We start from the raw sequence: 15,037 nt of genomic DNA on the forward strand, positions 1-15,037 counted from the left end.
CTCTTGATGCTATACTGACTTCTTACTGTATGCAAATGGATGTACATAACATAAGTAGCCTTGTACCCTACTGAAAAATCCAGCTAAGACCAGCATAAGCTGGTGAGCTGGTTTTAGCTGTATTGCTGGTCTAGCAAGCTGGTCTAGCTGTGTTTTGGTCACTTTTTAAGCTGGTCTAGCTGTGTTTTGGTCACTTTTTAAGCTGGTCTTGCTGGAATTAGCTGGTCATGCTGGAAGACCAGCTGACCCTGTCACAGATGTCGTGAGTCTCACCCCTCACTAGTTTCCACCTCGAGGAGGTCCCAAAAACTCCCCAATGACCAGACACACGAGAGAAGGTAAGTATAATTAAAACAAACTTCATTTAAATTATTTAAAAGGTATTCAGGGGAGGGGAAGGGAAGTCTTAAATCTATCTCTCTGGTTCAGATAGTGGCAATCCGAGTTGCTTCTGACTCTGTCACGGGGCTCCCAGGCAAGTCTTTAGACCATTTGTATCCTGTCCCTCACGTAACTTAACCAGGTTATTCACTGTAGTGTATCTTGTGTTTGTCCTGCATGGAAAAACTGGCGATGGGGCTCTTCTCGTTCCTGCACGTACAGAAGGAAAAAGGGTAAGTAAACTGTTGGGTAGGTGTGGGGCGTACCTGACGCTGTTCGCCACGTGATCCGGGGCCCGGTGTTGGGGACACTTAGACGATCCACAGGTAAGTATGTGCAGGGCGACCAGTGAGTGTGCAGACAGATGTATTGGCCTTCGGTGTGTGGGTAAGTATGCGAAAAAGAAGACACACAATCGCAACTTCACTCGTCCAAGTAAGTCTTACAGGTGAGGTTCACAGGTGGATCTTCAAGGACAATACACTAGTACTGCACTCGGGGCGTACAGATAAAAGATACAGGAGGACCATTGGGGCTTCACTCTGGGCGTACAGGTAAGTATACAAGGGCTATGTGCTGGATCTTAGCTGTGGACGTATAGAAAGGCGTACAAGGGCAACGGGAGTTGGACTTCGGGCATACAGGTAGGTTTACAAGGGCTATACGCTGGCTCTTAGCTGCGGGCGTACAGAAGGGCATACAAGTAGGTTCACAAGGGCTATACGCTGGCTCTTAGTGGTGGGCGTACAGAAGGGCATGCAAGGGCAACTGGAGTTGGACTTCGGGCATCCAGGTAAGTATACAAGGGCTATGGAATGGATACAACTCACGGACTCTCGAAGAGGTGGACGACAGGCTTTAGCCCTTTAGAGCTCGGGGGACTGGAGAGGGTATATTCGTTGTGACACCTGTAGTCTTCTTCGCCGGGGTCAACTTCTCGGGCCAACACTCCACACAGTCACCTCCAACCGTGAAAACACTCCCTCGACGACACAGAGCTTTACACTCCGACCTGTAGAACTGGTAACAACAGACAGAATTCCTTTGCAAATTTACTCAGCTTTAGTTCATAAATGGGGGAAAGACACACCACTTCTCAGATTTAAACAAGGGTAGATGGAAAGTGCAGATTGAAGTTGCTGCGCGTTGGGCCTACCACGACCTCAGCTAGCGTCACCATGCTGGGTGACTTCAGGTAGGTTTGTGCCACTGGGTATGTACCTCAGGAATGACTCAAACGCTTCCCTCTCCTCTCTTCCAGACAACAGTCCGGAGATCTAGACAGGGGCGAACCTCTGAAATCACTCCACAAACAGGTATTCATACACAAGGGCTATACAGTTGGATTTTCATATAGCAGCCAATACTTCCCTCTGTCGACGTCCCCCACAATATGCACACTGTTCCTTACTTGCTATTGTTGACACGTCACCACCCGGCGGAGTAGGGGTCCAGAGCCACCAGCGGGCATGTATATGAAAAGCAGTCGTCTCGCAACACCAGTGCACGTTCTTCTCCACAGGGTTTCTCTCCCAGCCTAGAGGGTGATTTCTGACAACATTACACAGCACGACACTGCAGACTCCAAGTGTACACACAGCAAAAGGAAAGGACTCACCCACTGCACTCCACACACTCACAGTGAATTAAGGTCAGAACCACCTAGGGCCGGGGAATAGTTCCTGGACGGTGGGGGCACCGATGCAGCGGATGGCCAGATGAAACGTCACAGCCACGACGAGGCAACAGACTCCTTCCTTGCTGTTCCCGGCTCACACACCAATCCTTTTACAGTGGGGCCGCTTACACACTGGTCACAACTCACAAGAGGTATACGGATATTCCACACTTTCAAAGTAACTTTTGACACGATGAATACTTCTGTGTACTCACGATTTCGTTAACACTGAATCTTTCCGCTTCTCTTCCAGATATATGATGTCGGACACGGCTGGCAACACAATCTCCTTCACTGCAATCCTAGCAGATCTTCAATGTGTGTTAGCTTCCCAAAACACAATGCATGTAAACACAACACTCCAATAAAGGTTATCGTATACTCAGCCCTGTGTGTGTATCTCTCTTTGCCCAAGCTCCACAGTACACCATACACTCTCTCTAATGGCGCTTTTCCATTGCATAGTACCCCACGGTTTGGTTTAGTTTGGGTCGGGTCAGCTTACTTTTGGGAGCTTTTCCATTGGGTGCAGTACGTGGTACCCGATACTTTTTTTCGTACCACCTCGGTTGGGGTTCCAAGCGACCCGAGCTGATACCAAACGTGACACGAAAACACTGTAGATCACTGATTGGTCTGAAAGAAACGTCACTAACAGCGTCATCGCTAGCTTTACCTGTGCTAGGCTAGCTTGCGCTGCCTCGAGCAAACATGTTGTCATCTGTGCTCTGCTATAAGTTCCCAAACACCCTTTTAGCGACGAAAAACATCCACATGTTGAGAATCAGGGACACCATAACAGTTTTTTCCAGACTTGCAGTTTGTGGCGGAACATTCGCGACGAGCACGTCAGCATTATATGCTTAAATGCAACTTCAGTGAGGCTCAGCGGAGCGCCGTCGGCTGACGACGCGGGTGTTTGAAACTGTCATGTGATACAGAGGTAGTGATAAACGCGATGTGCAAACATCTATTTGTGGTGGCCAATTTTAAATTTGTGGCGGACTGAGAAATAAATAAATGTATGGGGATGTACAACAACGCTCTCCTCTCACTTGTATGATGTCACAGCTGTGGGCAGCGCAAATATAATGACACGCCTAAAATCCCTCCCACTGCGAAGTGATACTAAACTCGATGGAAAAGCTTACTACGCCAAAGTGAGGTGAGCTGACCCGACCCAAACTAAACTAAACCGTGGGGTACTATGCAATGGAAAAGCGCCATAACTTCCTCCTCCGCTCTGTTGCACCCACAATAACTGCTGGAAAAACACACCCTTTCCTGTGTTTCTGATGCCCTATTTATGTGTCTCATCTTCACCGAATTGCCCAATAAGCAATCGCCACGCTCAGCAATGCACCTGTTTCCAATAAAGCGCCGATTTAGGTTGGCCGGCGTTCCCGGAAGTGGGCGGTGTTTGCGAATCATGGTCCAGGCGGAACTAATCTTTGGTTCCACCCTTTCACAGTCACTCCGGGACAACCCACCAGCTTGACCAGCTTTGCCAGGCTGGGTGGACCAGCTTAGACCAGCTACTGCCACCTTAAACCAGCTTAAACCAGCTACCAGCTTATGCTGGTCTTTGCTGGATTTTTCAGCAGGGTAAGTATATGGGTATGCATGCATTGTTTAAGTTTGTGCCAGAAAGGCATGTGAACAGTTTGTCTAGGACTTTCTAAAGGGTTCTAAATCATATTGACTAAATGTGCTACACTGTCATAAAAATTGTCAAAAAAATGGTCCCAAGCTGTCAGTGTGGCCGTACCCTTAAGAAGATCTTAATATGAACCGTTTAGGTACAGATACTGTATGTTTACATTTAATACCCATATTAAATATACTCTCTTTGGATCCAATATGTACCTAATATGAACTCATCAGGTGCAAAGGGGTACTTTTTGAAAGGATTCTGCCCCCTTATTTTTGACAGTGTATAGACGTTTTTGTATAGACGGTTTCATAGGCGGTTATGCACCTGAACTGATCTTCTGGTCTGTTTTTATTTATCGTCTGATCTCTGAAACAAATACCTTGTCAAAAATAAAATGCTTTGGTTTGCTAAAGACGATGAGAGACGACAAGCATGGATCACAATTGTGTGGAGAGGTTTGGCAGCCAGGCAACACATACGGCAAAAAATACATTTCTCTGACCAAAAATATATTTGTAGAATGTTATGCTTAGTTGAATATATTTTTGAATTTGGAAATGTATTTAGTTTTAACCCTTACATATCAACATATATTTCAAAATGTATTTCAAGGGCAAGCAAATATATTTCTAATTTTACATCCCATATAGCAAACATTTATTTTTGCCTAAATATATTTTAAATATATGATAAATACAAGCAGGGTGCGATTTGTGAAAAAAACAGAGGGGGGGATGTTTTCATAGGCGTCGATTTCGGCGACGGTGGGTACCCACCATATTTCGTCATGAGTCATTTTGTACCCACCACTAGTTTTAACTTGTTTGTTTTCAGTGGTTATGAAGAGCAATATGAGAAATTTGGTAATCATTGGCCGACCTAACAAAATTCCATTATAATATTATTATTTTTAATATATATTTCTAATTACAATATTTCTAATATTCAGAAATGCGCCCTCCGCTCACGAGCTCTGATCGGAACAAACCCGAACCTCACTGTCTGCTGAACTTGCGCAGAAACATAAAAATATAACCAGCTTTTCAAAATGGTTTTAAAACTAAACATTTATACTATTTTAGCACAAATTATGAGCTTATTGAAGATTTTTTATAATTCTTGACATAATGCGTCTCTGTCCACAACACATTTCAAAACATTTTAATTCATAAAAATAAATCATGAGAACATGAACTCAGTCCTGCATTTGCAGGAATTGTAAAATCTTTTTTCTTATTAACTCATGAAGCAGCCTAACGCAATATTTTTACTCTAATAGCTTATATTTCCCCACACATATGAACTGTGATCATGCACAACGAAAAAACACGCAAGAATTAAATCTTGAATGGCAAAACTATATGGCACAACGTAGTGTCAACTTAAACATAAATATGAACAATGTATTGATTGCAAAGTTAAACCATTACAGTAGAAACAGTTTTAATGCTGCTTTTAAAGTAATAACATTAACTTTACACCGCGATGCTGAGCTACAGTGAAATGATAGAAAAGTCAGATGCATTATGTGTTAGTCACTTAGCCTCATTTGCGCAAACTGGACGCGCCCGCGCCTCGCTAAACGCCTTATCTGCATTTATCATGTGTAACTTCGGCCATTCTCAGTGGTGTGACTGGGACACTAACTCCGCTTGTCATCATAAACAGATAATCAGATTGTGATGTTTATTCCCGCTTTATTAATATGCGGCTGAATATGCTGCATTTCATCGTTTCGACACACAGCTCCATAACCATCTCGCAAGTGTTGATAGGCTATTACTCGTGAGGTGTAACCGGGTCTGTAACCAATCAGATAGCGCCGCGGGCGGGACATTGAGCAAGTCTGCAGAGTAGTGAATACAGAGAGGCTGCGCGGCAGCTATATCAGAGCCAGCCAAAGTAGCGCATTTTAAAACAAAATTGACTTTAATCAAACGATCCGTGATAAGTTTTGTGATCCGTCTCGCCACTAGTGTAGTAGCACTGATCACTTTGAGGGTGGGATAAATTTATCCCCACCGGGGATAAAAATAATTAAGCAGAGGCAGGGATACATTGACCAGAAAGGGGGAAATCCCACGCATCCCCCCCGGCAAATCGCACCCTGAATACAAGTACATTTTATAATACAGTTATACAAACAAATACAGTTTCATCGGACGCACGTGATACACGTCTGTATCCAAACCTTACTTCCGGTTTCCTTTTATTTAATGGTCTGACTAGTTGCTAAACTGATCTCTTGAACAAATGCCCCGTCGAAAATAACAAATGTTTTGGTTTCCTAGGTAATCTATGTGTTGTTGTTTTTTGCTTGTTATATAAATAAACTAGGTTTAAAGTACTTTGTTGTTATTTATTATTAGCGGAGTTTATCGGAAGTTACGTGCAGACCGCGACAGCCGCTTGTTTATGTTGTTACTGCTGAAACGGTCTTATTTTGAAATTGAAAATATATTTAACTTTAACCTTTATTAAAACTGTTATGTTTACAGGTTCGTAACACAATTTTTTCTTCCAATGCAACGTGAATATATTTCCTTAGATTGAATATAAATATATTTTTTATGCTTTAAAATTTATTTTAAAAATATATTTCAAAATATACAAAAATGGCCAAAAGATCTGTGAAAAACATATTTTTTGTAAACATATTCCAAAATGTATTTTAGCAAATATATTTTTTGTATATTTTAAAAGATATTTTTTTGCCGTATGGAAAAGACCTCTAGCTAATTTTACACAGTAACATTAGCTCAGTGTAATAGTTGATACGGTTAATATGATATATAAACAAAGGTAATTTAAATTTCAGCACTGCAAAAAATTTGCATAACCAGTGGTAGAAATAGCTGGAAGGATGCTAGTTGCGGATATATTTTATATTTTTATGCCATAGATGCATAAAATCCCACAATATTTATGAGTGAAATTTGCATAGAGGTTGGAGGCTATTACAATGATAAAAGATGGAAATCCTTTGAACTGGAACTCCACCCCTATTAAAATTCACTCCCGGACTCAAGACCCTCCATCTCCAGCTTTGAGCATACTTAACATGTTTTTTTGTTACAGTTCTGCAAATTTTTACTGTATACTGTAAAGTGTGTTTCTGAACATTTGTAATTTGTTAAAGTGACACATAACAGTGGTGGGCATCTGGGAGAGAGGAAGAGGTCTCAGGAGCTGATATGAAACCTGGCCTATTGTCACGGGTGAGAACCAGGTAAGACAAGATGAGGCGAAATACGGATCCAAATGCAGTTTATTCCAATATATATATAAGTAAATAAGCAAAAACAAGAGCAAGGGAACACACTAGGGACTGGCGACATCTAACAACGAACGACAAAACAAGAATGAACAGGCAGGGTATAAATGCAAGACAATGACCAATGACAGAGCAGAAACAAAGAGTAACTATGACAACACACAAGGGGAGAAGCATGATCACAATGAATATCCATGGTTACAAACAAGGGGGCGGAGACACTAATTAACACCGGGAAATACAACTAGGACCAAGGGTATACATGAACACAGGTTAAACACAGGTACACAGAGACATAATATAAATCCAAAACACAAGTATAACAAAACACAAGTATTACAAAACACAGGGACACAGGAACCACTACGTTACATAGCCCCCCCTCAAAAGGGCGGCTTCCAGACGCCCACCAGAAACAAGAACCCCAAAGTACAAAAGTCCAGGTGGGCGGTGGTATGGAGGTGGACCCGGGGGCGGGATGGTGGGCCAAGCCCATGAAAGTCTAAGGGCCAGGGCGGAGCCGCAGGCGGAAACAGGGACCAAGGCGGCGCCGCAGGCGGAAACAGGGACCACGGCGGAGCCGCAGGCGGAGACAGGGACCAAGGCGGAGCCGCAGGCGGAGACAGGGACCAAGGCGGAGCCGCAGGCAGAGACAGGGACCAAGGAGGAGCCGAAGGCGGAGACAGGGACCAGGGAGGAGCCGTAGGCGGAGACAGGGACCAGGGAGGAGCCGCAGGCGGAGCCAAAGGGGAAGAATGGGACCTGGGAGGAGCCGACAGAACTGGCAACCAGGGCGGAGCCGGCAGAGCAGGAAACCAGGGCGGAGCCGGCAGAGGAGGAACCCAGGGTGGAGCCGGCAGGGCAGGAAGCCTGGGCAGGTCAGGAACCCAGGGCGGAGCCGGCAGAGCAGGAACCCAGGGTGGAGCCGGCAGAGCAGGAACCCAGGGTGGAGCCGGCAGGGCAGGAAGCCTGGGTAGGTCAGGAACCCAGGGTGGAGCCGGCAGGGCAGGAAGCCTGGGCAGGTCAGAAACCCAGGGCGGAGCCGGCAGAGCAGGAACCCAGGGCGGAGCCCAGAGAGGGACTGGATACCAGGGTGGTGCTGGTGGTACCAGGAACCTGGGTAGAGGAGAACAGAGAGAGGCCCTCTGGGCCTGGTTAGACGGGGCAGTGAGTACAATAACAGTCATCATGGACCAAACAGTGAGGGCAAGGAGCTTGGGGACAGCCATCTTGGTACAGACGGAGAGTTCAGAACTGGCCATGGTTTTGGTGACCATAGAAAGTCTTTGGAGCTTTGGGGTGACCACACTAGCATACCAATGAGGCGCAGGGGACTCAAACGGCACTGATGACTCACTAGGCTCAGGGGAATCAGAAGACTCACTCGGCTCAGGGGAATCAGAAGACTCACTCGGCTCAGGGGAATCAGAAGACTCACTCGGCTCAGGGGAATCAGAAGACTCACTCGGCTCAGGGGAATCAGAAGACTCACTCGGCTCAGGGGAATCAGAAGACTCACTCGGCTCAGGGGAATCAGAAGACTCACTCGGCTCAGGGGAATCAGAAGACTCACTCGGCTCAGGGGAATCAGCAGACTCACTCGGCTCAGGGGAATCAGCAGACTCACTCGGCTCAGGGGAATCAGAAGACTCACTCGGCTCAGGTGAATCAGAAGACTCAGGTGAATCAGAAGACTCAGGGGAATCAGAAGACTCACTCGGCTCAGGGGAATCAGAAGACTCAGGGGAATCAGAAGACTCAGGGGAATCAGAAGACTTAGGGGACTCGGGGGACTTAAAAGATTCATGGGAATCGAGGAACTCAGAAGACTCATGGGAATCGGGGAACTCAGAAGACTCATGGGAATCGGGAAACTCAGGAGATTCACTTGGCTCGGAGGACTCGGGAGATTCACTCGGCTCGGAGGACTCGGGAGATTCACTCGGCTCGGAGGACTCGGGAGATTCACTCGGCTCAGAGGACTCGGGAGATTCACTCGGCTCAGAGGACTCGGGAGATTCACTCGGCTCAGAGGACTCGGGAGATTCACTCGGCTCAGAGGACTCGGGAGATTCACTCGGCTCAGAGGACTCGGGAGATTCACTCGGCTCAGAGGACTCGGGAGATTCACTCGGCTCAGAGGACTCGGGAGATTCACTCGGCTCAGAGGACTCGGGAGATTCACTCGGCTCAGAGGACTCGGGAGATTCACTCGGCTCAGAGTACTCTGGGGAATCGGAAGACTCAGGGGACTCGGGAAACGCAGAAAACTCAGGGGACTCGGGAAACTCAGAAGACTCAGGGGACTCAAGGGAATCAGAAGTCTCAGGGGACTCGGGAAACGCAGAAGACTCAGGGGACTCGGGAAACTCAGAAGATTCAGTAGACTCAGATGACTCAGATGACTCAGATGACTCAGATGACTCAGATGACTCAGATGACTCAGATGACTCAGATGACTCAGTGGGTGTTATGAAGCTGGAGACCACAGGACGAGGGACCCCAGCCACCCGTACAGATACTAATGGTTTGTCCATCAGACTGGTGATTAAACATTGAAACCGTGGCAGTGCTGGAGAGTTTGTTAAATCAGTTTGGAGAAGAGGAGTGGGTATGGCAGTCATTATGTGAGACGGTTCGGGTATGGGAGCCATCTTGAAAACGGGTGCAGGTGGAACTACTGCACCTTTAACAACTGGTACAGTGATGATGGTGGCTTTCTGATAAATCGGAGCTGGTATGGATGTGGCAAACTCGAAAACTGGGGATGGATTAACAGTAGCGAACTGAGGTATGGAGTGGGATGAAGTGGCGGCCATTTTGTGCGCGGGCGCTGACACAGGGGAAACAGAACTGGTGAGAACAGCGTCCGTGCTAACAGCGGATTGCTCGGCCTTGGGTCTCTTCCTTCGCCGCCGTTGATGTGAGCAATGCGCTGGCTTCATGATGACTGGCTCGAGTGATCTTACAGTCTCTGCTGGTCTTTCGGCGGGGAACTCCCACAAATTCCATCGGTTACGGTTGTGCAGGTAACCGACGAAACCCCAGAAATCCAGTATTCGCAGTCCGTCCACCTCTTGCTGCGGCACGGGTTCGTCGAGACATTCATTTAAATAATTCTTCAGTTCAGAGTCACTGAGGTCCAGGCCACGCGAAAGTGACCAGAAAGTTTGCGCAAAACTGCGAACAGGTTGCCCCTGTTGTCGGAGGGAAGTCAGGTCGGCGAGTGCGTTCCACCATTCTTCCTCCGTGGTGGGGGGTGAAACGTGCACTCGGACACTGCTGAGACGGAGCATAAGGACACAGGGAAAACACCCGGGAACTCGGGAAATCACGGGGAATGAGGAATTGCTGCTGGATCCTGAAGTGGTCGTTCGTTCTGTCACGGGTGAGAACCAGGTAAGACAAGATGAGGCGAAATACGGATCCAAATGCAGTTTATTCCAATATAAATACAAGTAAATAAGCAAAAACAAGAGCAAGGGAACACACTAGGGACTGGCGACATCTAACAACGAACGACAAAACAAGAATGAACAGGCAGGGTATAAATGCAAGACAATGACCAATGACAGAGCAGAAACAATGAGTAACTATGACAACACACAAGGGGAGAAGCATGATCACAATGAATATCCATGGTAACAAACAAGGGGGCGGAGACACTAATTAACACTGGGAGATACAACTAGGAACAAGGGTATACATGAACACAGGTTAAACACAGGTACACAGAGACATAATATAAATCCAAAACACAAGTATAACAAAACACAAGAATCACAGAACACAGGGACACAGGAAGCACTACGTTACACCTATTTTACTATGTTTTAATTATTCTAAGTTACCTAAATCTGAAAATGACAGATTTTACTGTAATTCACTCATATTTTTATAAGAAAACAAGGAAGTCTGCACCTTGTTACAGTACTGCACTGGCATTACTGAACACATTAGTGGAAATACTTTCACTATACACTATCATTTACAGTACCATGAACTCTTCTTCTTTTGGAAATACCAACATGATGCTGTTATTGCATCTTCATCTGTTATCCAGGGGTCTCCAACCTTTTTGTGAGCAAGGGATAAAACAATCTGGAGGGCTACTTTTTGATATAGTCTACTCAAAACCTTTTTCTTTTACTATTTCTTCTATTTAGTTTTATGTGTTAATATTTTTTATTATTGTTTAAAATGTTAACATACATTGAAAGAAGCTAAAATAATATAAAAATATGTAAAAAATATAATTGAAGGTATTAATAGAATATGCTTTGGTGGGCAACTCACAGACTCTATATGCGGACACCATGTTGGAGACCACTGTGCTATGCCTTTTAACAGGGCATTGGAGATATAGGCCATTAGAGGCATTATAGATTACATGCTAATTTGATCACGATACAATGATTATGAAAGTAAACATCTCTGATCAAACATGACAGCAACTTTAAATGAATGCCTATGTGTGACCTGAATGTCATTTGAGCAATGTACTGTACATAGTTAAACTGATTACTATAAATGCTGTTTGTTTATCAATAATGATGTTTTCTGTTAATTGTTAACACCATACTGTGAAAGCAAACAGCTTCATTAACTTCATAATTTCTTTCTTTCTGCTGGATATGTCAGGCAAGGTGATCAATATTAGTGGCAATGTGTTGAAGAATGTGAAACAACCTCCATCGCATAAGGTCTCTAGAGAATAACGTCAGCATTACGTCTGTGGACCTTGTCCTTGGACAAGAATCTTACAATAATGCATACAAGATGCGTCACTAACTCAAACTGTTATCGTACACTCATCACATGGGGTCACTGCGGTAATTACAGTAATGTTAAAAAATGAATGTCATTTGTATTATTAAATATGCCATACTAGTATATTTCTGAATTTTTGTTGTTTATAATCTAATGGAGGTTTGGGGCAGACAGTAGCTTGTGATTTGTGAATGCATAATGGATTTTGCAACAATTTAGGTCACTGTACCTGGTGAGCAAATTGCTTGCCATATGTAGAATACAAATGTCAGCTTGTGTTGCTGGAAAATAATTGTGTTTTAGACTTTCCATCATTAAGTTAATGTATCTGCTGCCTAATGATAAACGCAAAGGCCAAAAAAGTACGAATGGCCTAAATGCTATCAGGAAGAAGAATATTCGAGTTAGATTACTGTTTATCGCACCCTTGGGAAATCATCAAGGACACCTCAAAAGTCTTTATGGATAGAGTAATGCATGTGATAAAGTTTTATAAGTACGGTATATAAAATGTATGCAGTATAATAATAAAGCCAGATGATTTACAAAGCATTAAAATGTGACCAGAATCAAGACTGTTACAGCCAAAAGGCTCGATAATCAACTACTATGACAGCCATGAAGATTAACTGAGAGTAATGTTTTCATTAATAAGGTGGGAATGACCATCTGAAGTGAGCAAATATTTCTGTATATAGTTTATTAATAAGCAAACATATAAAAGTTAAAATATATAAAAAATATAATAATACAGTCCCTCGAGAAAAACATGATTATGTAATTGCATGATTCAATGCCTAATCAGCCAAAGTCCACATATTTATGCGGGGGCCGCATTTTTTTCAAATACGCCGCACTTTTGCTACATAAATTGCAGATTTTCATGCACAAAATATGCGGGACTTGCATGATTTCATAATCCCCACATTTTCGTAGCAAAAAGTCATATATATCTTAGCAGAAAGTAAAAAAAGTAAAAAAAGTGCAGCCATATCCCCTGTAGCCATGGTAACATTATAAAGTGACATCATTTTTGCAAGTTCCCGCAGTATTTACAAGTTTCTGCAATTTCATTCTGCATTTTTTTAAAGGAACAGTATGTAAGATTGTGGCCAAAACTGATATTGCAATCACAAAACTTGTGGCTAAAACTGGTACTGCAATCACACAACTGGTGGCCAATACACAAAATGACAACATAACATCAGTTGAGAGCTGCAACTCCACTTTTTAAATGACAATATCCTGGCCAGACCACTGTTGTGAGTGACATAAGGATTTTTAAATGAAAATGATTTCTTAATGTCTAGTGATATGTCAGGGCCATTTTATGATTAATTGATATACATTTCTTACATACTGTTCCTTTAAAGGACAAGTTCTGTATTTTACACTTAAGGCCTTTTTTTCAGATTGTTTATGATGAAATAGAACGGTTTTGACATGTCTTTAAACCATCACCTTAGTGGTTGACCCCTAGAGGGTACTCTTTCCGCAGCGATCTTAGTCCCGCCTGACGAGTTCGCTTTCCAGTTCGCCTAGTTCACTATCGTGGGTTAAGGAACAAGTAGTGACTGGCCTCTGCTCCAACCCCATTTCTGTCTCCCTAAAAAGGAGGGTCAGAGGGTTTACGCAGGCACTGGAAGGGTCAGCTTCAGTGGTGCTTTGGTAGGGATTCCCAATTCGTCAGTCACGACATGACGTCATAGTGACCGACTGAAAGGGAACGTCTCGGTTACATATGTAACCCTCGTTCCCTGAAGGAAGGGAACGGAGACGTCACGTCCCGTCGCCACAGTTTGCTTTTCCACTGCTGATAGCCGGCCGGGCTCTGATGCTCAGCTTTCTCAGCGAAAATAGTGATTTGATATTCGCACCTGCCTCTCGTTAAATACTCACGCGGCGAGGCGACGCCGGCAGATGCAAATACCTGCATGCCAAGTTCATTGGCATTTTAGAAGTTTCTCGTCGGTCACGATGTGACGTCTCCATTCCCTTCCTTCAGGGAACGAGGATTACATATGTAACCGAGACGTTCACTGTATAGTTCACTCAAATAAGTGAATCAAAACGAGTGAGTGAATTCAGATACCATCAATTCATTAAGTGTGAGTCTCAGTAGACCAGTAGACAACATTATTGTGGCGCATTGTGGTTGAATGAATGCACTCAATAAAGTCCACTATGATTTCAGACACCAAATGTCCTCACAAATACTGCACTATTCAAGGGTATAGTGAGCTATTTCGGACACAGGTGTGTCTTGTTTTTCATGATTAGTGTCAGCATATACAATATACCCGCACCGAAAGTCGGCAGCACCAGTGCAAATCCAGCACAGAGTCAGCTACTGTCAGGGAGCCCTTTTGTTGCCATTGTTGTTTGTTGTTGATTGTTTGGTACTTGGAGCTATATGTTGTCTTGGAGCTATCATGTTTTTTTTTACTGATTAAGTTTCAATCATGGTGTATGTTCAGATTTATTAAACGTTTGGTCTGCACTTAGATCCAGTCTCCTTGTCCTCTGAATTTAGTCTTCACAAAATGCAATAGACTACCCTGCTGAAAAAAACAGCATAGACCAGCATGATTGGTGGTCACCAGCATATGCTGGTCTTGCTGGTATGACCAGCATGGGATGCTGGTGCTGATGCTGGTTTGATGCTGGATTGGTGCTGGTTCAGGATGGTTTAGCTGGTGCAGGTGCTGTTTGTTGCTGGTTTAGCCGGTGGTCACCAGACAACCAGCACCAAAACACAACATATGCTGGTCTCGCTGGTATGACCAGCATAGGATGCTGGTGCTTATGCTGGTTTGGTGCTGGTTCAGTGCTGGTTTAGCTGGTGCAGGTGCCGGTGCTGGTTTGTTGCTGGTTTAGCCGGTGGTCACCAGAAAACCAGCACCAAAACACAACATATGCTGGTCTTGCCGGTATGACCAGTATGGGATGCTGGTGCTGATGCTGGTTTAGCTGATGCAGGTGCTGGTTTGTTGCTGGTTTAGCCGGTGGTCACCAGAAAACCATCACCAAAACACATCATGTGCTGATCTTGCTGATATGCTGTTTTTTCAGCAGGTATACTGTGCTGTATGTTTATTCTGAATATCTTGATTATTTATTATTTTGGTTTACCTCAACTTTATTCTTCATAGTGAGCTTGTGTATGTGTGTGTGTTTTAAAACCGCTCGGGGTATTTGAGGGTTGCATTAAAGAATTTTGTGAGATAACAAAATTTGCTCTCCTTTTATTCTTCATATTACATTCAGGCTCAAAAAGTAA

At 44.2% G+C, this 15,037-nt stretch overlaps 1 protein-coding gene across 1 annotated transcript; it reads right to left on the bottom strand.

Moving 5' to 3' along the window:
• Positions 1-8,010: 8,010 nt before the first annotated feature.
• LOC141363753 (uncharacterized) lies at positions 8,011-10,803 on the bottom strand. Its single transcript, XM_073867323.1, has 2 exons — positions 8,615-10,803; positions 8,011-8,138 (listed from the first exon to the last, which is right to left on the bottom strand). Exons 1-2 carry the CDS (start codon positions 10,281-10,283, stop codon positions 8,011-8,013), a joined length of 1,797 nt encoding a protein of 598 aa, XP_073723424.1. The 5' UTR covers positions 10,284-10,803.
• Between the last annotated feature and the right edge of the window lie 4,234 nt (positions 10,804-15,037).

The sequence above is a fragment of the Misgurnus anguillicaudatus genome, chromosome 4 (genome assembly GCF_027580225.2).
Source record: "Misgurnus anguillicaudatus chromosome 4, ASM2758022v2, whole genome shotgun sequence".
Taxonomy (NCBI): Eukaryota; Metazoa; Chordata; class Actinopteri; order Cypriniformes; family Cobitidae; genus Misgurnus; species Misgurnus anguillicaudatus.

Excerpts from the sequence above, each read along its gene's own strand:
- LOC141363753 (XM_073867323.1), bottom strand. The coding sequence starts at position 10,283 with ATGCTCCGTCTCAGCAGTGTCCGAGTGCACGTTTCACCCCCCACCACG. Across the intron at positions 8,139-8,614 it reads TTCTGATTCCCCTGAGCCGA|GCCCAGAGGGCCTCTCTCTG; the intron begins GTGAGTCTGCTG and ends CCGTCTAACCAG.